Here is a 25,292-nt window from a genome sequence, read left to right on the forward strand (position 1 = left end):
AACCTTTTTAAAAATGTTCATGGGGATACCAGCAAACTAAAAGGCTATTTAACTAAGAAAACAATGTGGGGCCCAAAGCTAACGTGAATAAGAGAGAACGAGAGACTGAGAGGTGAGACAGAGCCTGGGAGAGAGAGACTAATGACGTGGGTGAGACTGAGAGTGAAACTAATATAAGCAAAAAATCATCCGACCTCACTAGTGAAAGAGAGTTCTGTGATACTGATCGATAGGAGCAACTAACCTGAACCTCGCTGCTGAGTCCATCAAACTGTTTCTTGCCAAGCTTTTTCAGAGCTGGCCAATCCATCTTGAGAAAAGACGGTTAAAATGAATTAAAACAAGGTAATCACACTGTATTTGATCGTAACTCGTCCGTGTGTTTTGACTGGATTCTCACTCAAATCTGCCGCGCAAGCGCCGCGCATAAAACAAGATCAAATCTTATTCGCAAAACAAAGTTTCTGCAGAAATTATATAAATTCCAAAACTTGTTCAGACTTTATTCATATCCTAAATTTGTTTTTAAATCATGATGTAGCAATGTACAGAAATTTAATGTAAAAATGTAACTAGTTTTCAAAGTTTTTGCTGCGAGCCAGAATGTAAACTTCCGGTTGTGAGGAGTGTACAAAATTCCACTTCAAGGGACTGGAAGCGAGACTGTTTTGTTCACAATGGCGATGTCAGAGACTGAACGAAACCCCCACAGGCTAACAGAAGCGTTGGTGCTTGCTAGAACAAGGGCCTCGGATTTGGAAAGTGTGCGAAAGTTAAACTGTTGGTAAGTAAACCTCAGTCAAAAGCACAAGTAAAGTTAATTGAAACGGACACTGAACAAGTGAAACTGATATCAAAGAACACACACGCACGCGCGCACACGCACACACACACACATTCACAGATACAAACGTACACAAACGTATCATGTGTTTTCATGCATCCGTGAAAACCCACACACACACTTTTCAGAAGACTTCCCTAAATGCAGTTGTAAATACTTTTGGTTGAAGTTGTGCTAAACAAAACTTTCCCCTGTGGAAAAAAGATGACATTTGCATTCATTTACATCACAATTTATAAATATGCTGGCACCAATTAAGATGGAAAAACAAATGCATGATGCACATAAATATTTAAAGTGTGCTATGTTGTATAAAAAGGGCAGCCATCACATAATGGCTTGAAGCCACAGAAACCCAAGAAAGGTTGCATGCACTTTGATAGATTCAAAACTTTAAGGCCAGTGTAAACTTCTTTCCTCAGACATGCGCTAAGGAAAGTTTTTAGATGGGTACTATATATGGTACTTTTTGGTAGACTGCTATGAGATAAATCTGCTTGGCAAATAACTTGCACGGGAAGGCCTTATGTTGAAAGATATCTGAGAGAGGGTGAGAGTGATAACAGATATTAGCCCGTTGCCAGAGTTGTTTGAAAATGTGTGGCACTGGACAGTGGCAGCACAGGTGCTTTTAACCCTTCCTGAGCCTGTGAGGGGAACTCTGCTTTGTCTTCAGCTCACAGGATGTAAGTTGTAAGTTGAGACAGAGAGGTGCCAGGTGGTGTCTTGATGGTCAAGTTGATGGTCAAGTTGATAGTCAAGTTGATGGTCAAGTCTACATTTTTTATTCTGTTGCAGGGCGTCACAGATTCAGGATGCCAGCATCGTGCGCAAAATGCCAAACCTGGAGGTGTGCAGTCTCAGGTAAACAAGATTGCTGCTTGATTTAAGCTAAAATAAAGAGGATAAAAAAAAGGTAAAACTTTGACTTCAGAGAGTGAAAATAACATTAACAGAGAGAGAAAAATGACCATTTTTTCAGAAAGCTGATTTGCACTAACTTTCTGAAAGAAGCACTCTAAAGGTTGATTGACTGATTGATTGATTGATTGACTAGTTGATTGATTGATTGATTGATTGGTCGACTTGCAGTGTCAACAACCTGTCGTCGCTGGAGGATTTCTCCCACTGCACCAACCTGCAGGAGTTGTACATCCGTAAGAACCGCGTGGGGAGCCTGACGGACGTTGTGTACCTCAAGGAACTTGAGAAACTGCGGGTGCTCTGGCTGGCCGACAACCCCTGCTCACAGGGAGACAACTATCGCATGACCGTCTTACGCACGCTGCCGAACTTGCAGAAACTGGACAATGTTGGTGAGAGAAATGAGTTGTGTGTTTCAGCTCTGTTTGGAGTGCGCAAGTACTTCTAGTTACATGCACAATCAATGTGAACAAAGCAAGGTCTTGAAAGGGGGGGTTCCGCTGTATCAACAAAGACATTACACAAATTGTGAATGATTGCACGCCGGAGATCAGCTTCATTTCTGTGTGGGAGAAGGACTGTGTAATTTTAGTGTTTGTTCATTGCAACAGTGGTGACGGAGGAGGAAATCAACAAGGCGCTGGAAGACGGCGACGACTTGACGTCAGATGACGCCAACAGTAACAACGCTAACGGCAAGCCCACCAGCAACCACTGCAGCACGTCGCTTGACCCGCTGTCCGACAACGAGTACAAGGAGGAAGAGGAGGACAGTGGGGTGGAAGCATCAGCCAATCATCTTCAGCCTGAGAGGTCAAAGGGCGGGCCTAGTTTTGGCATCAGCGTGTCCGACCTTCACAAGAATCGTCTCCAGCAACAACAAGACTCGGTCAAACTCAGCTGGGAAGAAACAAAGTGAGTTCTACTTTCTGTTTTTACTGGGGAACCTCCGTCTTAAAACCTTCAACAATCACGATATGAAGTGGAGTCACACACACAGAATTAACATGCATAAAACTAAAAGTGAGACATGGGAGAGAGAAGGAAATTTATGATAAAAAAAGAGAAGGGAGGATAGAGAAGAGCACAGCATGAGTCATTTGCAATCATCCAGTGGAAATTGAAACAACAGTAATTCATCAGTTCAATGGGGTAAAAGTGCCCAATTCAAGGTGAAGGTCATGATGTAACACACATCAATGTGCACATTACTTTCAATTACCACAATTGACCCGTTATACTTTTACCAAGAACCATCTGTACTGTTTTGAAAATAGAATTGTTAGTGCAAAAAAAAAGAAAAGATTTCTGCTACCCTTTTACAGTGTATGAAGATATCTGTAATTGAGGAATAATGCATTGACTGTCGACAGGCAAGATTCTCCATGCGGAGGGCAGTGCTGCAGGTAGTAATCACCTGTTTCATTCAATCAACTGCACCTCAAAATAACCGTCGCGATATAACCTTGAACGGTTGAAAACGACGTTAAACACAAAATAAAGAACAAGAAAGACCTCAAAATAAAGATTACTTTTGGTTAAGCACATTGTGCAGTGATGAATCTCTTCCTGTCTTTTAACACATGAGCAATAAGCAGGCAGATTACAATGAGGTGTAATTACGTAGTTTCTCATTTTGATGTGACTGCCTCCTTGATAGTTATGATGCGGATACCTCCAAGTGACATTTCTCCAGTGCATTTGAAAAATATTTGCCCTTGTCTCACAATATGTCTGCATAATTAGAATGTAGTCGAATAAAGGATTGTTGCCACTCGAGTGGTGTCCATAGGTTACTTTTCAAAAACCAAACTTGAAAAGAATAATTGGCGGAAAAAGTAATTAGCCTGTTAGCCATTGAAGAATCTGTGAGAATAGAAAATTCCACTTACAATTATTCTGCAAAATGACAGGATGCTTATGCTCATTCATCTTTACCAGAACAGCAGTATAGAAAATGACTGGTATTTTATAACATATCAGTTTTTGTCTGATCGAATTTAGCCTTCTGCTGTGTCGCTCAAACACCATTGTTTTTTGGTTTGAATTTAACATTTATGCTTGTCTAATTGGATCATACATTTATGCTTGTCTAATTGGATCATACATTTATGCTTGTCTAATTGGATCATATTGTCGCTGCCCTACACGCCACCAGGCGTGAAAGGCAGTAAGTAAGTAATTGGATCATACATTTTAAAGAGATAGACGTACTCATATTGTCTGCAAACAACTTTATCGCATATTCAGTATCATTCACAATGTTGTTTATGTATATCAAGAATAACAGGGAGCTTAACACAGAACCTTGTGGAACACCTGCTGGAATTCCTTTTAACTCAGACTTGGTACCTTTTATAACAACAGCAATCTGTTAAATAATCACAAAACCATTATAACTTTCAGCCTCTAATACCTATCATTGATTCGACTGTAAACAATGAACATTTGTGCCCAACTTTGTTGAGATATTCTGTTCATAATCTCTGTTCATAATCTCTGTTCATAATCTCTGTTCATAATCTCTGTTCATAATCTCTGTTCATAATCTCTGTTCATAATCTCTGTTCATTTACTTCCATTTTAAGACCGCATTTTCTCAGATGTTTTGAGGTCTTCTAAGGGGGGTTCCACTGTCCGAGTTTTGTGATAAATGTTTATTTGTGTTTGAGCAGTTCACTGTGTATCATTCTATCAATGCAGTGTCCGAGTTTTGTACGATAAATGTTTATTTGTGTTTGAGCAGTTCACTGTGTATCATTCTATCAATGTTTATTTGTGTTTGAGCAGTTCACTGTGTATCATTCTATCAATGTTTATTTGTGTTTGAGCAGTTCACTGTGTATCATTCTATCAATGCAGTGTAAGAAGGAAAATGTTTATTTGTGTTTGAGCAGTTCTATCAATGCAGTGTAAGAAGGAAAATCAAACATGTGGTTTCATTCATTTTGAATTTTGCAGTCAAATCCGCGCCCAACTGGGGTTGAAGCCATTGCCGATGTCCAAGGTCACAACCAACAAGTCGGTCACCACAGGCGCTACAAAAGCCAGGGTACGTTTGATCGTAGTTCTATGGTTGATCATATTCCAGGCACAGATGTAAGTGCATTGTGTGCAAGGCTGTGTGTGTTTGATATATGATGTGTTAGTTTTAATTTCAATAGCAATGGTACACCCTTCCTGTTACTACCATGAGGGGACCGGCAAGGTTGGCCTTGATCGGGAGGTCGTGGGTTCGAACCCCGGCCGGGTCATACCTAAGACTTTAAAATTGGCAATCTAGTGGCTGGTCCGCCTGGCGTCTGGCATTATGGGGTTAGTGCTAGGACTGGTTGGTCCGGTGTCAGAATAATGTGACTGGGTGAGACATGAAGCCTGTGCTGCGACTTCTGTCTTGTGTGTGGCGCACGTTATATGTCAAAGCAGCACCGCCCTGATATGGCCCTTCGTGGTCGGCTGGGCGTAAAGCAAACAAACAAACAAACAAACAAACAAACAAACAAACAAACTACCACGAGGTTGGACATTGGTCAGCTAGGTGAGAGTACAGGGTTACAATGGTTTATGTTTTCATCACGTCTTTGCCTTTTTCAGAACGCCAACGTCCTTCAGTCGGTGTTGCTGTTGATACGAGAGTTGGACAAGGACAGCTTGGAGGTCATTCACAACTCCGTACAGCGAAGGTTAGAGGACCTGTGACCTTCACCCTGACCTTTCTACGCAATACAGCTTATGGTGCAGCAAAACAGATTGTACATAATACAGACATATCATGCGTGTAATAGTTCTGTGTTAACAGGATTGTACATAACAGACATATCATGCGTGTAGTGTGCTGTGTTAAACAGGATTGTACATAATACCGACATATCATACCTGTATTGTGCTGCGTGGCTTCCAAAACCAGGCAAAACGTACTCTGTGTGTCAGGTGTGTGGTGAGTAAAACCAGGCAAAACGTACTCTGTGTGTCAGGTGTGTGGTGAGTAAAACCAGGCAAAACGTACTCTGTGTGTCAGGTGTGTGGTGAGTAAAACCAGGCAAAACGTACTCTGTGTGTCAGGTGTGTGGTGAGTAAAACCAGGCAAAACGTACTCTGTGTGTCAGGTGTGTGGTGAGTAAAACCAGGCAAAACGTACTCTGTGTGTCAGGTGTGTGGTGAGTAAAACCAGGCAAAACGTACTCTGTGTGTCAGGTGTGTGGTGAGTATACAGTGGAACCCCCATGTAAATTAAGACCTCAAGACATCTGGGAAAATCACTTCTTAAAAAGGAGGGATTCTTAAAATGGTAAATTTACAAGGGTTCATGAATGCAAAATAACGGAGAGAACAGAAAGTATACTGTATTGGGAGGTGTCCTGTCATTGGAGGGGTCTCACATCACAGGTACCGGTCACTGCAGGACATCAGTCAAGTACAAAAGAAAACCCGAACGCAACAAACAACACACAAGAAAAGGAATTAGTGGGTTTTTTTTACTAATACCACAGACAGGTTTAAATTGTTTATTTATTCAGTGCCATCCCTCCAGTTGTGAAATACAATCACAGAGCATAATTATCTGCTAGATGACTGCAATGAGAGAGCAGTGAGATGTGAGCTATTTCAGTCACTTTTAGCATGTACTCCCATCACTCTTTTCTTCTTTTCTTTCTGCAACATCTTTGTACAGGCAATTTATTTTGCATTTATAATAGACAGCTCAGTTTCAGTTAGTTTAGCATGTAAGAACAGAAGAGAGGGTGGAAATGAAATTGTATGTCCACCGTTCCTAGATCAAGCTAAAGTCAGGTCCTGGTCAGTAGTTTTAGAGTATTTTTTGTTGTTACACCAAGTGATAATGTATTACCACCGAATGTTGTGTATCTTTTTGCTACTGCCAAGTGTTATGGTTGTTTGTTGTTACCACCGAGAATTGTGACTGTTGTTGTTGTGACTGTTTGTTGTTGCCATTTAAAGCTCCATCCCCTCTGGTGCAAGGGTCATGTCAACCACCACAGATGTTTCTGACGTTTACATGTGGTGAGCACATCCTTCCACTGGGTCACATAGCCAACATCTGTCTGACTTTACATGTGGTGAGCACATCCTTCCACTGGGTCACATAGCCAACATCTGTCTGACGTTTACGTGTGGTGAGCACATCCTTCCACTCGGTCACATAGCCAACATCTGTCTGACGTTTACATGTGGTGAGCACATCCTTCCACTCGGTCACATAGCCAACATCTGTCTGACATTTACATGTGCTGAGCACATCCTTCCACTGGGTCACATAGCCAACATCTGTCTGACGTTTACATGTGGTGAGCACATCCTTCCACTCGGTCACATAGCCAACATCAACTGCCTCATCAATTGCTGTGTTAAATGGGGATTTAAAAGAAAAATGGACTGACAACAGTGTTCGTTACAAACTTAATTCAGCAAAATATTTTCGTTCCGGACAGTGTCAGTAATGTGCTGATTGACACATTGTCAGTAATGTGCTGATTGACACAATGTCAGTAATGTCCTGATTGACACAATGTCAGTAATGTGCTGATTGACACTGTCAGTAATGTCCTGATTGACACAATGTCAGTAATGTGCTGATTGACACCATGTCAGTAATGTGCTGATTGACACCATGTCAGTAATGTGCTGATTGACACAGTGTCAGTAATGTGCTGATTGACACCATGTCAGTAATGTGCTGATTGACACCATGTCAGTAATGTGCTGATTGACACCATGTCAGTAATGTGCTGATTGACACAATGTCAGTAATGTCCTGATTGACACAGTGTCAGTAATGTGCTGATTGACACTATGTCAGTAATGTCCTGATTGACACAGTGTCAGTAATGTGCTGATTGACACCATGTCAGTAATGTGCTGATTGACACCATGTCAGTAATGTGCTGATTGACACAATGTCAGTAATGAAGAATTTAGTTTAAAAATCATCAGAAATAACAATCATACCAAACTCCATCCAGGGGAGGCAATCATATTGCAATTCAAAGGGCAAAATAACCGCAGTTGTTTACCTTGTCAGAGACATTTTTTTATCTCTGCAAAAAGTGTACCTGATTTCTATTGTGGCAGGCAAGGGGTTCAATGGGGGAGGAGGGGGGGGGGGGGCTCTTCAAGAGGGGTTCCACTGGACTGCATCGTTTTGATGACTTGTTCACCATACCCACAACTTCTGTACAATTTGTTTTTAAATAATAATACCAGGGACCTATGATAATACTGTGTGTTGTATTATACTCCCTCATGTTTGAGTGAATTGCAACTTTGTCGTCTTTGTTCACATGTGAGTGCAGTATTTTGGGTCTTTTTTTTTATATAACATGTTGTATTGTGGCAGTGAAACACAGGGTCAGGTTGTGATAGCTTTATTTTGACCCGTGAATGGGGAGCTGCAAATCGTGTATTCTGTGTTTTGATACGTAAAAAAATGGCAGCATACTTACACTGCAAAGTTTGTTTTAAAATAATTGCACCCATGGAAACAAAGGGAAGTAAGCACTGTAAATATAGACAACACCAGTAAGTGAGAGTCAGGTAGAACCTGTCATCTGGTACCTTCTGTTAAATGTTATTTAAATTCATTATGATGATATGTTCAGGAAAAAAAGGATGACAGTCATTATTTCGTTTAAGTGCTTGTTATTCTCAGGTGCCAGGAGCCTGGTTCTGCAGGACTCTTACCGACTTGTCTGCATTTAGAGCCAATAATTACCTTTGTTTCTTTCATCTTGTCTTGAGCACTCTGCCTCGCCTGAAGTCTAGAAGGAATTTGTCATCAGTAGTGTGACAACAGTCTATGTGAATCCTGTACCTTCTGGGTCGATTTTCCATAAAAGATCTAGTACGATGTTTGAGGCTGTAATGTTTGTGCGGGTGTCATATGTAGCCGTACGAGGGTTCCAGTGTGTGAGTTGTACATCGGGCGCTAGAGTGCTGCATGAATGAGTAAGTGCATGTGGCGTTGTATGGCTGGGTGAATTGTGGGTTGCGTACGTCCGAGGGGCACATGTAGCCTGTGTGTCTGAAGTAGTGGGTATGTGTGCGTAAGGGTGTGTTGATATTGAACTTCAGTTGTTGCTTTGTAAATGTCTATGTATCAGTGTATTATGTCTTGCCACACACATGCCAAATTTCCTTGTATTGATGAGGACAATAAAATTTCTTGTATCTTGTATCTTGTAAACTAGGTTGCTAGGCCCTGGTAGGCTGAAAAGCCTGCAATTTCTAAGTAAGATACAACATAGAATAACTCTGTATGTTTTTTGTTGCATGTTACTCAGCATCCTTCGTTCTAGTTCATAGCATTAGATATGTTACTCTTTTCATGTGCTGTCATATATTCTTTACACAACAAAATATGCATCAGTGCTCAACAAAGACAATTTGTAGCAGGAGTTACACAAAGTATGCATCAGTGCTCAACAAAGACAATTTGTTGCAGGAGTTACACAACAAAGTATGCATCAGTGCATAACAAAGACAATTTGTAGCAGGAGTTACACAACCAAGTATGCATCAGTGCTCAACAAAGACAATTTGTAGCAGGAGATACACAACAAAGTATGCATCAGTGCTCAACAAAGACAATTTGTAGCAGGAGTTACACAACAAAGTATGCATCAGTGCTCAACAAAGACAATTTGTAGCAGGAGATACACAACAAAGTATGCATCAGTGCTCAACAAAGACAATTTGTAGCAGGAGATACACAACAAAGTATGCATCAGTGCTCAACAAAGACAATTTGTAGCAGGAGTTACACAACAAAGTATGCATCAGTGCTCAACAAAGACAATTTGTAGCAGGAGTTACACAACAAAGTATGCATCAGTGCTCAACAAAGACAATTTGTAGCAGGAGATACACAACAAAGTATGCACCAGTGCTCAACAAAGACAATTTGTAGCAGGAGTGTGCATGGTTATGTGTATAATTTGCATTCCATGTCGTTTTGGTCATAGTGTGACAACAATGCAATATGCTAAACCTCTGTGTTGGAAAGTGGTTTATTTGTTTCAGTATTTTCTGTTATACATTTTATTGTTAACAAGAGGAACAGTTTGTAGTTTGGCCAGTTTTACTGGAGGAATGATAAACCTGCTAAGATTGCTGCCAGTTGATGACACTCACTTTGGCCAATGTTACTGCAGGAATGATAAACCTGCTGAGATTGCTGCCAGTTGATGACACTCACTTTTCTGTTCCAGTCTGTTTTACAGCCGTCCATTTTCCTTTCCTATAAAGCAAAGTCAACAGCAATGGTTCACTTGTACAACATTCAGACTTACCAAGTTACCAAGCGGTTCTCTGGGCGGGGATGTAGCTCAGTCGGTAGCGCGCTGGATTTGTATCCAGTTGGCCGCTGTCAGCGTGAGTTCGTCCCCACGTTCGGCGAGAGATTTATTTCTCAGAGTCAACTTTGTGTGCAGACTCTCCTCGGTGTCCGAACACCCCCGTGTGTACACGCAAGCACAAGACCAAGTGCACACGAAAAAGATCCTGTAATCCATGTCAGAGTTCGGTGGGTTATAGAAACACGAAAATACCCAGCATGCTTCCTCCGAAAGCGGCGTATGGCTGCCTAAATGGCGGGGTAAAAACGGTCATACACGTAAAAGCCGTGGGAGTTTCAGCCCATGAACGAACAAACAAACCAAGCGGTTCTGTTACCAAGCGGTTCTGTATGTGACACCATTCCTCTGGTTGTTGTTTGTTTTGTGCTGACCTGACGATGGCGAGTCATGTATGATTGTTTGTTTTGTGCTGACCTGATGAAGGCGAGTCATGTATGATTGTTTATTTTGTGCTGACCTGACGAAGGCGAGTCATGTATGATTGTTTGTTTTGTGCTGACCTGACGAAGGCGAGTCATGTATGATTGTTTATTTTGTGCTGACCTGACGATGGCGAGTCATGTATGATTGTTTGTTTTGTGCTGACCTGACGAAGGCGAGTCATGTATGATTGTTTGTTTTGTGCTGACCTGACGATGGCGAGTCATGTATGATTGATTGTTTTGTGCTGACCTGACGAAGGCGAGTCATGTATGATTGTTTTGTGCTGACCTGACGATGGCGAGTCATGTATGATTGTTTGTTTTGTGCTGACCTGACGATGGCGAGTCATGTACGATTGATTGTTTTGTGCTGACCTGACGATGGCGAGTCATGTATGATTGTTTGTTTTGTGCTGACCTGACGATGGCGAGTCATGTATGATTGTTTGTTTTGTGCTGACCTGACGATGGCGAGTCATGTATGATTGATTGTTTTGGGCTGACCTGACGAAGGCGAGTCATGTATGATTGTTTATTTTGTGCTGACCTGACGAAGGCGAGTCATGTATGATTGTTTGTTTTGTGCTGACCTGACGATGGCGAGTCATGTATGATTGTTTATTTTGTGCTGACCTGACGATGGCGAGTCATGTATGATTGTTTATTTTGTGCTGACCTGACGATGGCGAGTCATGTATGATTGATTGTTTTGGGCTGACCTGACGATGGCGAGTCATGTATGATTGTTTTGTGCTGACCTGACGAAGGCGAGTCATGTATGATTGTTTGTTTTGTGCTGACCTGACGATGGCGAGTCATGTATGATTGTTTATTTTGTGCTGACCTGACGATGGCGAGTCATGTATGATTGTTTATTTTGTGCTGACCTGACGATGGCGAGTCATGTATGATTGTTTGTTTTGTGCTGACCTGACGAAGGCGAGTCATGTATGTTTGTTTTGTGCTGACCTGACGAAGGCGAGTCATGTTTGATTGTTTGTTTTGTGCTGACCTGACGAAGGCGAGTCATGTATGATTGTTTGTTTTGTGCTGACCTGACGAAGGCGAGTCATGTATGATTGTTTATTTTGTGCTGACCTGACGATGGCGAGTCATGTATGATTGTTTTTGTGCTGACCTGACGATGGCGAGTCATGTATGATTGATTGTTTTGTGCTGACCTGACGAAGGCGAGTCATGTATGATTGATTGTTTTGTGCTGACCTGACGATGGCGAGTCATGTATGATTGTTTATTTTGTGCTGACCTGATGATGGCGAGTCATGTATGATTGTTTATTTTGTGCTGACCTGACGATGGCGAGTCATGTATGATTGATTGTTTTGTGCTGACCTGACGAAGGCGAGTCATGTATGATTGATTGTTTTGTGCTGACCTGACGAAGGCGAGTCATGTATGATTGATTGTTTTGGGCTGACCTGACGAAGGCGAGTCATGTATGATTGTTTGTTTTGTGCTGACCTGACGAAGGCGAGTCATGTATGATTGATTGTTTTGGGCTGACCTGACGAAGGCGAGTCATGTATGATTGTTTGTTTTGTGCTGACCTGACGAAGGCGAGTCATGTATGATTGATTGTTTTGGGCTGACCTGACGAAGGCGAGTCATGTATGATTGTTTGTTTTGTGCTGACCTGACGAAGGCGAGTCATGTATGATTGTTTATTTTGTGCTGACCTGACGATGGCGAGTCATGTATGATTGTTTGTTTTGTGCTGACCTGACGAAGGCGAGTCATGTATGATTGTTTGTTTTGTGCTGACCTGACGAAGGCGAGTCATGTATGATTGTTTTGTGCTGACCTGATGAAGGCGAGTCATGTATGATTGTTTGTTTTGTGCTGACCTGATGAAGGCGAGTCATGTATGATTGATTGTTTTGGGCTGACCTGACGAAGGCGAGTCATGTATGATTGATTGTTTTGGGCTGACCTGACGAAGGCGAGTCATGTATGATTGTTTGTTTTGTGCTGACCTGACGATGGCGAGTCATGTATGATTGTTTGTTTTGTGCTGACCTGACGAAGGCGAGTCATGTATGATTGTTTGTTTTGTGCTGACCTGATGAAGGCGAGTCATGTATTATTGTTTGTTTTGTGCTGACCTGACGAAGGCGAGTCATGTATGATTGTTTGTTTTGTGCTGACCTGACGAAGGCGAGTCATGTATGATTGTTTGTTTTGTGCTGACCTGACGAAGGCGAGTCATGTATGATTGTTTATTTTGTGCTGACCTGACGAAGGCGAGTCATGTATGATTGTTTTGTGCTGACCTGACGATGGCGAGTCATGTATGATTGTTTATTTTGGGCTGACCTGACGAAGGCGAGTCATGTATGATTGTTTGTTTTGGGCTGACCTGACGAAGGCGAGTCATGTATGATTGTTTGTTTTGTGCTGACCTGACGAAGGCGAGTCATGTATGATTGTTTTGTGCTGACCTGACGAAGGCGAGTCATGTATGATTATTTGTTTTGGGCTGACCTGACGAAGGCGAGTCATGTATGATTGTTTGTTTTGTGCTGACCTGACGAAGGCGAGTCATGTATGATTGTTTGTTTTGTGCTGACCTGACGAAGGCGAGTCATGTATGATTGTTTATTTTGTGCTGACCTGACGAAGGCGAGTCATGTATGATTGTTTTGTGCTGACCTGACGATGGCGAGTCATGTATGATTGTTTATTTTGTGCTGACCTGACGATGGCGAGTCATGTATGATTGTTTTGTGCTGACCTGACGAAGGCGAGTCATGTATGATTGTTTGTTTTGTGCTGACCTGACGAAGGCGAGTCATGTATGATTGTTTTGTGCTGACCTGACGAAGGCGAGTCATGTATGATTGTTTGTTTTGGGCTGACCTGACGAAGGCGAGTCATGTATGATTGTTTGTTTTGTGCTGACCTGACGAAGGTGAGTCATGTATGATTGTTTTGGGCTGACCTGATGAAGGCGAGTCATGTATGATTGTTTTGTGCTGACCTGACGAAGGCGAGTCATGTATGATTGTTTTGGGCTGACCTGACGAAGGCGAGTCATGTATGATTGTTTTGGGCTGACCTGACGAAGGCGAGTCATGTATGATTGTTTTGTGCTGACCTGACGAAGGCGAGTCATGTATGATTGTTTGTTTTGGGCTGACCTGATGAAGGCGAGTCATGTATGATTGTTTGTTTTGTGCTGACCTGATGAAGGCGAGTCATGTATGATTGATTGTTTTGTGCTGACCTGACGAAGGCGAGTCATGTATGATTTTGCTCCTGTTTTATTGATTTGTTCTTTGTTTTTCAACCAGCATGCATGATATGCTGTTCACTGATTGTGAAGTAGATAAATGATGAACAGATGATTGTGAAGTAGATAAATGATGAACGGATGATTGTGAAGTAGATAAATGATGAACGAATGATGCGAGTGGTTTGAAAAAAACAGAGCAGAGATATTGTGAGTCAGGGGAGCATATTTCTTCAGCATAATTGGTATGTATAATTTGTGTACTTTGTTTTATCTTGAAGGAAGTGTAAAGATGTGTTGATGATATGCCTTGCTACATTGAGTTTTGATATTGTACAGACAGAAGTGTTTGATAATATATAAACACATACGTGATGCTATTTGTATTAGGGTATGTCCGTTTTATTAGTGAATGTATATTATAAGTGTGTGTGTTGGTAAATGTGTGTAAGCATGCATGTATTAGTGTGTATCATAGTGGACTCCACAATGTAAACCTTCCCCGTTTTTGACAAACTATATACAGTACAACATGCAACACACACAATCATACAATCAGTGTGTGTATGGCTGTTTGTTTGGCTGTATGAACGAGTGTGTGTATGGCTGTATGAATGAGTGTGTGTATGGCTGATTGTTTGGCTGTATGAATGAGTGTGTGTATGGCTGATTTTTTTGCTGTATGAACGAGTGTGTATGGCTGATTGTTTGGCTGTATGAACGAGTGTGTATGGCTGATTGTTTGGCTGTATGACCGAGTGTGTGTTTGGCTGTATGAACGAGTGTGTGTATGGCTTATACAGCCAAACAGCCATACACACACTCGTTCATACAGCCAAACAGCCATACACACACTCGTTCATACAGCCAAACAATAAGTCATACACACACTCGTTCATACAGCCAAACAAACAGCCAAACACACACTCGTTCATACAGCCAAACAGTCATACACACACTCGTTCATACAGCCACACAAACAGCCATACACACACTCGTTTATACAGCCAAACAATCAGCCATACACACACTCGTTCATACAGCCAATCAGCCATACACACACTCGTTCATACAGCCAAACAATCAGCCACACACACACTCGTTTATACAGCCAAACAATCAGCCATACACACTCGTTCATACAGCCAAACAAACAGCCATACACACACTCGTTCATACAGCCAAACAAACAGCCATACACTCGTTCATACAGCCAAACAATCAGCCATACACACACTTGTTCATACAGCCAATCAGCCATACACACACTCGTTCATACAGCCAAACAATCAGCCATACACACACTCGTTCATACAGCCAAACACACACTCGTTCATACAGCCAAACAATCAGCCATACACACACTCGTTCATACAGCCATACACACACTCGTTCATACAGCCAAACAAACAGCCATACACACCTTCGTTCATACAGCCAAACACACACTCGTTCATACAGCCAAACAATCATTCATACACACACTCGTTCATACAGCCAAACAAACAGCCATACACACCTTCGTTCATACAGCCAAACACACACTCGTTCATACAGCCAAACAATCATTCATACACACACTCGTTCATACAGCCAAACAATAAGCCATACACACACTCGTTCATACAGCCAAACAGCCATACACACACTCGTTCATACAGCCAATCAGCCATACACACACTCGTTCATACAGCCAATCAGCCATACACACACTCGTTCATACAGCCAAACAATCAGCCATACACACACTCGTTCATACAGCCATACACACACTCGTTCATACAGCCAAACAAACAGCCATACACACCTTCGTTCATACAGCCAAACACACACTCGTTCATACAGCCAAACAATCAGCCATACACACTCGTTCATACAGCCAAACACACACTCGTTCATACAGCCAATCAGTCATACACACACTCGTTCATATAGCCAAACAAACAGCCATACACACACTCGTTCATACAGCCAAACAAACAGCCATACACACACTCGTTCATACAGCCAAACAAACAGCCATACACACACTCGTTCACACAGCCAAACAATCAGCCACACACACACTCGTTCATACAGCCAAACAATCAGCCACACACACACTCGTTCACACAGCCAAACAATCAGCCATACACACACTCGTTCATACAGCCAAACACAGTCATACACACTCGTTCAAACAGCCAAACAAACAGTCATACACACACTCGTTCATACAGCCAAACAATCAGTCATATACACACTCGTTCATACAGCCAAACAATCAGCCATACACACTCGTTCATACAGCCAAACAAACAGCCATACACACACTCGTTCACACAGCCAAACAATCAGCCACACACACACTCGTTCATACAGCCAAACAATCAGCCACACACACACTCGTTCATACAGCCAAACAAACAGCCATACACACACTCGTTCACACAGCCAAACAAACAGCCATACACACACTCGTTCATACAGCCAAACAAACAGCCATACACACTCGTTCATATAGCCAAACAAACAGCCATACACACACTCGTTCACACAGCCAAAGAATCAGCCATACACACACTCGTTCATACAGCCAAACAATCAGTCATACACACACTCGTTCATACAGCCAAACAATCAGCCATACACACACTCGTTCATACAGCCAAACACAGTCATACACACTCGTTCAAACAGCCAAACAGTCATACACACACTCGTTCATACAGCCAAACAATCAGTCATATACACACTCGTTCATACAGCCAAACAATCAGCCATACACACACTTGTTCATACAGCCAAACAGCCATACACACACTCGTTCATACAGCCAAACACAGTCACACACACTCGTTCATACAGCCAAACAGTCATACACACACTCGTTCATACAGCCAAACAAACAGTCATACATAGTCGTAACATTCTTGTTTGACGAAAGAGTCTTTAACAATTGATAATACAAATCAAAAATGATTTATTCTGAACAGTAAACGAAAAAAATCAAAATGACAGAGAGAAAAGAACTAAAAGCTGAGTACACCAAGCTGAGAACACCAAGCTGAGAACACCAAGCTGAGTACACCAAGCTGAGAACACCAAGCTGAGAACACCAAGCTGAGAACACCAAGCTGAGTACACAAAGCTGAGAACACAAAGCTGAGAACACCAAGCTGAGAACACCAAGCTGAGAACACCAAGCTGAGTACACCAAGCTGAGAACACCAAGCTGAGAACACCAAGCTGAGAACACAAAGCTGAACACAAAGCTGAGTACACCAAGCTGAGTACACCAAGCTGAGAACACCAAGCTGAGAACACAAAGCTGAGTACACCAAGCTGAGAACACCAAGCTGAGAACACAAAGCTGAGAACACCAAGCTGAGAACACAAAGCTGAGAACACCAAGGTGAGTACACCAAGCTGAGTACACCAAGCTGAGAACACCAAGCTGAGAACACAAAGCTGAGTACACCAAGCTGAGAACACCAAGCTGAGAACACCAAGCTGAGAACACCAAGCTGAGAACACCAAGCTGAGAACACAAAGCCATACAGTACAAAACGTGCATGAGGCAAAGTTACAATCCCAACATATTTTTTTTAACAATAAATCTGATTATAATCACTACAGATAATGACGTATATAAGGAATCAGAAATAATAGCCAGGCACCAAAGAGAGTATTACCAACAGATCATCCTCAAATGCACGATAACCTTGAAAGAAATGATTGAAACAGACGTTCAATATCAACATCAGAAATCACTCCAGTTTTGACATCTTAACAATCTTCTCCTCCATCTCATTCCATCATAGAATTTTTTGTAAAAGAGTTATATGTGATTTTAATCAAAAACAGCTGAAAAAAGGTCTGCAAAACTTGCAGCGATAGTTGCCAGTCCAATCTCATGAAAAGGTCAAATACACAAAATCACCACTGAGATAACTTGTATGAGGAAAGTGGGCTATGTAGCCTTGAAGAACGAAGGAAAAGACATAAATTAATTGTTTTTCATAAGATGATACATAACAAATGCCCCCAGTACTTAGTAAATGTATTGCCCCCTCTTGTAGTTGACATTAATCCGTATCATAGACGAAGACCATTAGAAAGATATGTACCTCCTCATAGAACCGAATTATTTCGCAACTCTTTTATCCCCAAAACGACTGTACTATGGAACACCTTACCAGATAACGTTAAAATGACCACCTCCTTGAGCGAGTTCAAAAATTATTTGTCAAGTGCTGATTTTAAAGTACCATGCCATTATTATTATGGAGAAAGATTTGAACAAGTACATCATTGCAGATTGCGTATTGGTATGAGTGATTTGAATTTTGATTTATGTAAGCGGCACCTTAAGGATTGCTCTCAATGCGAGTGTGGTTATCCCAGCGAGACTGCTGAACATTACTTATTGCATTGTCCCTTGTATAGAGATATAAGATTATTGTCCATTGATAATTTGACAAATGATTATAAGTATATCGAAATATTATTGAAAGGCATCCCGCAATATTCACGAAATGTCAACCAGACCATATTCATAACTGTACAGGACTATATTAGACAGACGGGCAGGTTCCGCAAATGAGCCTCTATACTTCACTCATTACATTTATTAGACACTGTCATGCGACATGCTGCCTGACAAATTTTTCCCCATAACCTCTCTCATGTTCTCTTGTTGTTTTCCGACTTATCAAGTATGTCTCGATTTATGCGCAATGTAGTGACTTTTCCTCTGATCACAATATGCATTAACTTTGTGCGAGTGTCTTATGTGCATTTATTACAATTAAAAAAAATCCCCTCAAATATTGGCGCTCCAAGTCTTCTTCTTCTTCTTCTTTTTCCCTTAAGCTAGCTACTAGCTAGCTGCCCTTTCCCCACCTCCTGTATCACCAACCCCTTCCCATTTTCTGCTTGTTTGTGTATCTGTTTTGTCTCTTGTTTTGTTTTTCGTTTCCTGAAATGAGCTAATGTACTTATTCCGCCATCATGCTAACCTTTGTTTTGTAATTACTATGATTGCTTAAAATAAGCATTGTATGCTTGAGTATCAATCATCCATGCATTGTTCTTGTCATGATTAAAATAGAATAAAGTTTTGTTTAAACCAGATAACTTTTAATGATGCAGAAAAAAGCACATGAAGTCAGTGGAGATAAAACTCAAAACACAAGTATGGTTCATGCTGAAAGGCAGTAAATGTTTGTGCTGAAAAAAGAACAGTTATGAAAAAGGGAATGTATATACTTCCTTGACAAACACAACCTCTATTACCTTCAGGAAAAGAACACCCACATATAAACAGTTCTGAAAACATTAAAGATTTTCACTAATTTTGACATAAATCAACAAATGAGTATTTATAAAGATCTTAAACAGTATAAACTCACATCTAACCCGAATCCTAAGTCTTTATAAAGATCAGTATAAACTCACATCTAACCCTAACCCTAAGTCTTTATAAAGATCAGTATAAACTCACATCTAACCCTAACCCTAAGTCTTTATAAAGATGTTAAACAGTATAAACTCACATCTAACCCTAACCCTAAGTCTTTATAAAGATGTTAAACAGTATAAACTCACATCTAACCCTAACCCTAAGTCTTTATAAAGATCTTAAACAGTATAAACTCACATCTAACCCTAACCCTAAGTCTTTATAAAGATCAGTATAAACTCACATCTAACCCGAATCCTAAGTCTTTATAAAGATCAGTATAAACTCACATCTAACCCTAACCCTAAGTCTTTATAAAGATCAGTATAAACTCACATCTAACCCGAATCCTAAGTCTTTATAAAGATCAGTATAAACTCACATCTAACCCTAACCCTAAGTCTTTATAAAGATCAGTATAAACTCACATCTAACCCTAACCCTAAGTCTTTATAAAGATCAGTATAAACTCACATCTAACCCTAACCCTAAGTCTTTATAAAGATCAGTATAAACTCACATCTAACCCTAACCCTAAGTCTTTATAAAGATCAGTATAAACTCACATCTAACCCTAACCCTAAGTCTTTATAAAGATCAGTATAAACTCACATCTAACCCTAACCCTAAGTCTTTATAAAGATCAGTATAAACTCACATCTAACCCTAACCCTAAGTCTTTATAAAGATGTTAAACAGTATAAACTCACATCTAACCCTAACCCTAAGTCTTTATAAAGATCAGTATAAACTCACATCTAACCCGAATCCTAAGTCTTTATAAAGATCAGTATAAACTCACATCTAACCCTAACCCTAAGTCTTTATAAAGATCAGTATAAACTCACATCTAACCCGAATCCTAAGTCTTTATAAAGATCAGTATAAACTCACATCTAACCCTAACCCTAAGTCTTTATAAAGATCAGTATAAACTCACATCTAACCCTAACCCTAAGTCTTTATAAAGATCAGTATAAACTCACATCTAACCCTAACCCTAAGTCTTTATAAAGATCAGTATAAACTCACATCTAACCCTAACCCTAAGTCTTTATAAAGATCAGTATAAACTCACATCTAACCCTAACCCTAAGTCTTTATAAAGATCAGTATAAACTCACATCTAACCCTAACCCTAAGTCTTTATAAAGATCAGTATAAACTCACATCTAACCCTAACCCTAAGTATTTATAAAGATCTTAAACAGTATAAACTCACATCTAACCCGAATCCTAAGTATACAATAGCAACCACACATCAACAGGGGAAAAAAAAGTAAACTTTTCTTTTTTTTATATCTTTATTTGGTGTTTAACGTCGTTTTCAACCACAAAGGTTATATCGCGACGGGGAAAGGGGGGAGATGGGATAGAGCCACTTGTCAATTGTTTCTTGTTCACAAAAGCACTAATCAAAAATTTGCTCCAGGGACTTGCAACGTAGTACAATGTATTACCTTACTGGGAGAATGCAAGTTTCCAGTACAAAGGACTTAACATTCCTTACATACTGCTTGACTAAAATCTTTACAAAAATTGACTATATTCTATACAGAAACTTTCTTCATCCTCTGTGTCAACTCGACATCACCTCAGACGATATTTCCATCACTACCTCCTCAAAATAAAAAACAGTATACAAAAAAACTCATCAGCTGCAGAAAGAACGAGGCGAACAAACACAGAGGCGAACAACCACAGAGGCGAACAAACACAGCATCTGCTGAAGGCAGGTAACACATAAAGAACTACTGGTGAACACTGGAAAATAAGTCCTATCTTTTTTTAACAAACTGTTCTAAATTTTTCAAAAAATGTTCCCTTGGTCCCAGAAATATGGCTCGGAGTCTAGATGGGAAGCCTGCAAGAGACGTAGGTTGGGTACACCTGTAGCATATGCACCAAGAGAGGTAGCAACAAAAAGTGTCTCTAGCTAGGTCGCACCTCAACTGATTACATCTCAGTGGGGATCTACAGGTATTGATGTACAGGTATTGGTGTACAGGTATTGATGTATAGGTATTGGGAGGAGGCAAGTTAGGGCACAAACAATACTTGTTCACCACAGCTTTACATACCTGGTCATTGTAATACTACCATAAGATGCACAGTACCTATTGAATATAGAATCTTGGTATACTTGTGTGTGTGGGAGGGGGGGTAGGGTGCAGGTGTGTCTGAGCAGGTGAGGTGAATCAAAAAAATACTCTTTCATGGCAGTTGTATGCATTTGTATATAGTAATACACAGACCGCCATAGCACCGGCCTTCACATGACACAGACATAACAAAACAATAACAAGACATCATGGTTCCTGCACGTCCTGTCCCTGGCTGTGACACTGCTATAGTGTTGTTGGTGTCGGCAAACACTTGACAACCCGACAGCTGCCGGTGTTCGTTCAGTGGTGGAAGAGGCGGAGGTTGGTGTGGGCCAGGACGATGTTGTGGTCGTTGCAGGCTGTCACGATGGCGCCGTCCATTGTAGAGCCAGCAGGGGAGGCGATAAACTCCACACCACTCTGAGGGCAACATCACAACAAGAGGTTGGTTTATAGACAGTGACAGGGGAGGTAATAAACTCTACACCACTCTGTGGGTAACATCACACCAAGAGGTTGGTTTACAGACAGTGACAGGGGAAGTGATAAACTCTACACCACTCTGTGGGCAACCCTAATTCACAATCTTTGTAATGGTGGGGAGCACCACATCTAGACACTCAAAGAGCAAGGTGGTTGGGATCGGGTCAAGATCACACGTTTTAGGGGCAGAGCTAGTCAAGATCTTCCGGACTTCTGATTCAGTGACAGGGGTGAACGATGCTAGAGGATCGCCACCTGGTATAACTGTACATGAACTCAAATGATATAACTGTACATGAACTCACCTGGTATAACTGTACATGAACTCACCTGGTATTACTGTTCATGAACTCACCTGGTATAACTGTACATGAACTCACCTGATATAACTGTACATGAACTCACCTGGTATTACTGTACATGAACTCACCTGGTATAACTGTACATGAACTCACCTGGTATTACTGTACATGAACTCACCTGGTATTACTGTACATGAACTCACCTGGTATTACTGTTCATGAACTCACCTGGTATAACTGTACATGAACTCACCTGGTATTACTGTACATGAACTCACCTGGTATTACTGTACATGAACTCACCTGGTATTACTGTACATGAACTCACCTGGTATTACTGTACATGAACTCACCTGGTATTACTGTACATGAACTCACCTGGTATAACTGTACATGAACTCACCTGGTATTACTGTACATGAACTCACCTGGTATAACTGTACATGAACTCACCTGGCATTACTGTACATGAACTCACCTGGTATAACTGTACATGAACTCACCTGGTATAACTGTACATGAACTCACCTGGTATAACTGTACATGAACTCACCTGGTATTACTGTACATGAACTCACCTGGTATAACTGTACATGAACTCACCTGGCATTACTGTACATGAACTCACCTGGTATAACTGTACATGAACTCACCTGGTATTACTGTACATGAACTCACCTGGTATATCTGTACATGAACTCACCTGGTATAACTGTACATGAACTCACCTGGTATAACTGTACATGAACTCACCTGGTATAACTGTACATGAACTCACCTGGTATTACTGTACATGAACTCACCTGGTATTACTGTACATGAACTCACCTGGTATAACTGTACATGAACTCACCTGGTATAACTGTACATGAACTCACCTCGTATAACTGTACATGAACTCACCTGGTATAACTGTACATGAACTCACCTGGTATAACTGTACATGAACTCACCTGGTATTACTGTACATGAACTCACCTGGTATTACTGTACATGAACTCACCTGGTATAACTGTACATGAACTCACCTGGTATAACTGTACATGAACTCACCTGGTATAACTGTACATGAACTCACCTGGTATAACTGTACATGAACTCACCTGGTATTACTGTACATGAACTCACCTGGTATGCACGGTCGATGTTGTCCCTGAAGGGGAAGAAAGCGTCCGAACTGAGAGACACGCCCTTCAGTCCGCTGACCCACTCCTTCCTCTCAGCCTGAAAAAAAAAAGAACAATAGCTCAACCACTGACTTCAAAGCATATTTCTGACAGCTGAGGAATCATATATATACAATTTGGAAGAGAGGATTGCAGATTTTGTTCAGGCTTTTTTGTTTGAAAGGGGAAATAGTCCATCCACTGTGCATCTATGATGGCTCCTGAGGTAAAGTTGGTGAATAAGGTTAATGAGGTTTTGGACTACTTGGCCTCATTTCCCAGGCTGGCTGAAACCACTTTCTGTGTGTGTGTGTGTCTGCCCCCCCTCGACAGGGTTGAAAGAGAAAGGTGTTGGGAGCCAGAGAACTAACCTCAGTGAGCTGTGCAGGAGGGTTTTCCAGCAGACTTTCCCACGCCGATGTCTCCATGTCCTGCACAAACCAACACATCATAATAATGTTGCAAAATCTTGAGTGTCCATGCAAGCACAAACACACACACACCACAGGTCCTTGCATGAAAACACATATGTACACACACACACATTCAGGCACAGGTCATATCAAGACATGCGGATCCACCATCATAGTCGTACATACACTATCACACAAACATATATGCACACACAAACAAGCACTACATAAATGTATTCATGTACACACCACAAAGATCAACAGCACTGAGCTGTCCCACAGTACCCAGCACTGTGATATGAATGGTGTTGGAGATCTTCGCTTGCTTCACATACACCCCTCCACACACACAATCTGTCTCTCTCTGACAGCCATCAAAACAAGGAGTAAACAACATCTACCCACAGTACCCAGCACATAGATGTCCGTGGCGTTGAAGATCTCGGATCGCTTAACACAGACAGACAGACAACATACCTGGCCCACAGTACCCAGCACAAAGATGTCGATGGCGTTAGAAATCTCGGCTCGCTTGACGCCTTTCTTGAACTTCATGCCCAGAACCTTGGGGTGCTGACGCAGCCACCTGCAACACATACATATGGTTTCCTTTTATTTAAATTTTATAATTTTAGGTTACTGTCATGGAAATTCAAGCTGCTTTCTCACCGAGAAAGGCGAGCTGTCGTACTGTACGGCGCTACCCATACAGTGTACGGCGCTACCCATACAGTGTACGGCGCTACCCATACAGTGTACGGCGCTACCCATACAGTGTACGGCGCTACCCATACAGTGTACGGCGCTACCCATACAGTGTACGGCGCTACCCATACAGTGTACGGCGCTACCCATACAGTGTACGGCGCTACCCATACAGTGTACGGCGCTACCCATACAGTGTACGGCGCTACCCATACAGTGTACGGCGCTACCCATACAGTGTACGGCGCTACCCATACAGTGTACGGCGCTACCCATACAGTGTACGGCGCTACCCATACAGTGTACGGCGCTACCCATACAGTGTACGGCGCTACCCATACAGTGTACGGCGCTACCCATACAGTGTACGGCGCTACCCATACAGTGTACGGCGCTACCCAATTTTTACACACTTTTTCCTGCATGTGAGTATTGGTGTTTCCAAGCCCTGAGACTTTCACTGTGAACATGTGTGCAGACAGTGATGTCCAGACATCAAGGAGAGTCTGCACAACTATGCACTCAGTCAAGGTAGCATTTGCCTGGAATGACAATCTGTATAAAATATTCCAAATTTACTGCCAGGAAATTCTCAAAATAAACAATTTTCAAAGACGATTTTGTCATCATTTTGGACTTTCTAAATGTATTTCTTGCAATGAAACTGTCGCTATAATCCAGTTCACCAAGTCGTCTTCACACAGCCTATAAGTTGCAAGATATGTAGTTTTCAACGTTTCCTCCATTAAGATATTAAACAGGCAGAACTGAATAAATAAAACATTAAAAGAAAGAAACTAAGACAGATTAAACAAGAATTAAATACATACAAAATAAATCAAGACAAGAAATAACAAGAAGAG

General features: G+C 41.4%; 2 protein-coding genes across 2 annotated transcripts in view; one reads left to right on the forward strand and one right to left on the reverse strand.

Annotated features, from left to right (window-relative positions):
• The first annotated feature begins 618 nt into the window (after positions 1-618).
• On the forward strand, positions 619-7,859 carry LOC138947864 (cilia- and flagella-associated protein 410-like). Its single transcript, XM_070319425.1, has 6 exons — positions 619-784; positions 1,643-1,708; positions 1,937-2,160; positions 2,380-2,683; positions 4,730-4,820; positions 5,363-7,859. Exons 1-6 carry the CDS (start codon positions 678-680, stop codon positions 5,465-5,467), a joined length of 897 nt encoding a protein of 298 aa, XP_070175526.1. The 5' UTR covers positions 619-677; the 3' UTR covers positions 5,468-7,859.
• Positions 7,860-20,390: 12,531 nt separating this feature from the next.
• LOC138947867 (bifunctional purine biosynthesis protein ATIC-like) overlaps positions 20,391-25,292 on the reverse strand; it is a 71,659-nt gene continuing 66,757 nt past the window's right edge. The window contains exons 16-19 of the mRNA XM_070319426.1: positions 24,202-24,310; positions 23,683-23,742; positions 23,274-23,369; positions 20,391-21,780 (exon numbers count right to left, since the gene is read on the reverse strand). Of these exons, the coding sequence (XP_070175527.1) occupies positions 21,661-21,780; positions 23,274-23,369; positions 23,683-23,742; positions 24,202-24,310 (385 nt within the window). The 3' untranslated portion in view covers positions 20,391-21,660. The remainder of the gene's footprint in view (positions 21,781-23,273; positions 23,370-23,682; positions 23,743-24,201; positions 24,311-25,292) is intronic.

Source organism: Littorina saxatilis, linkage group LG14 (assembly GCF_037325665.1).
Source record: "Littorina saxatilis isolate snail1 linkage group LG14, US_GU_Lsax_2.0, whole genome shotgun sequence".
NCBI lineage: Eukaryota > Metazoa > Mollusca > Gastropoda > Littorinimorpha > Littorinidae > Littorina > Littorina saxatilis.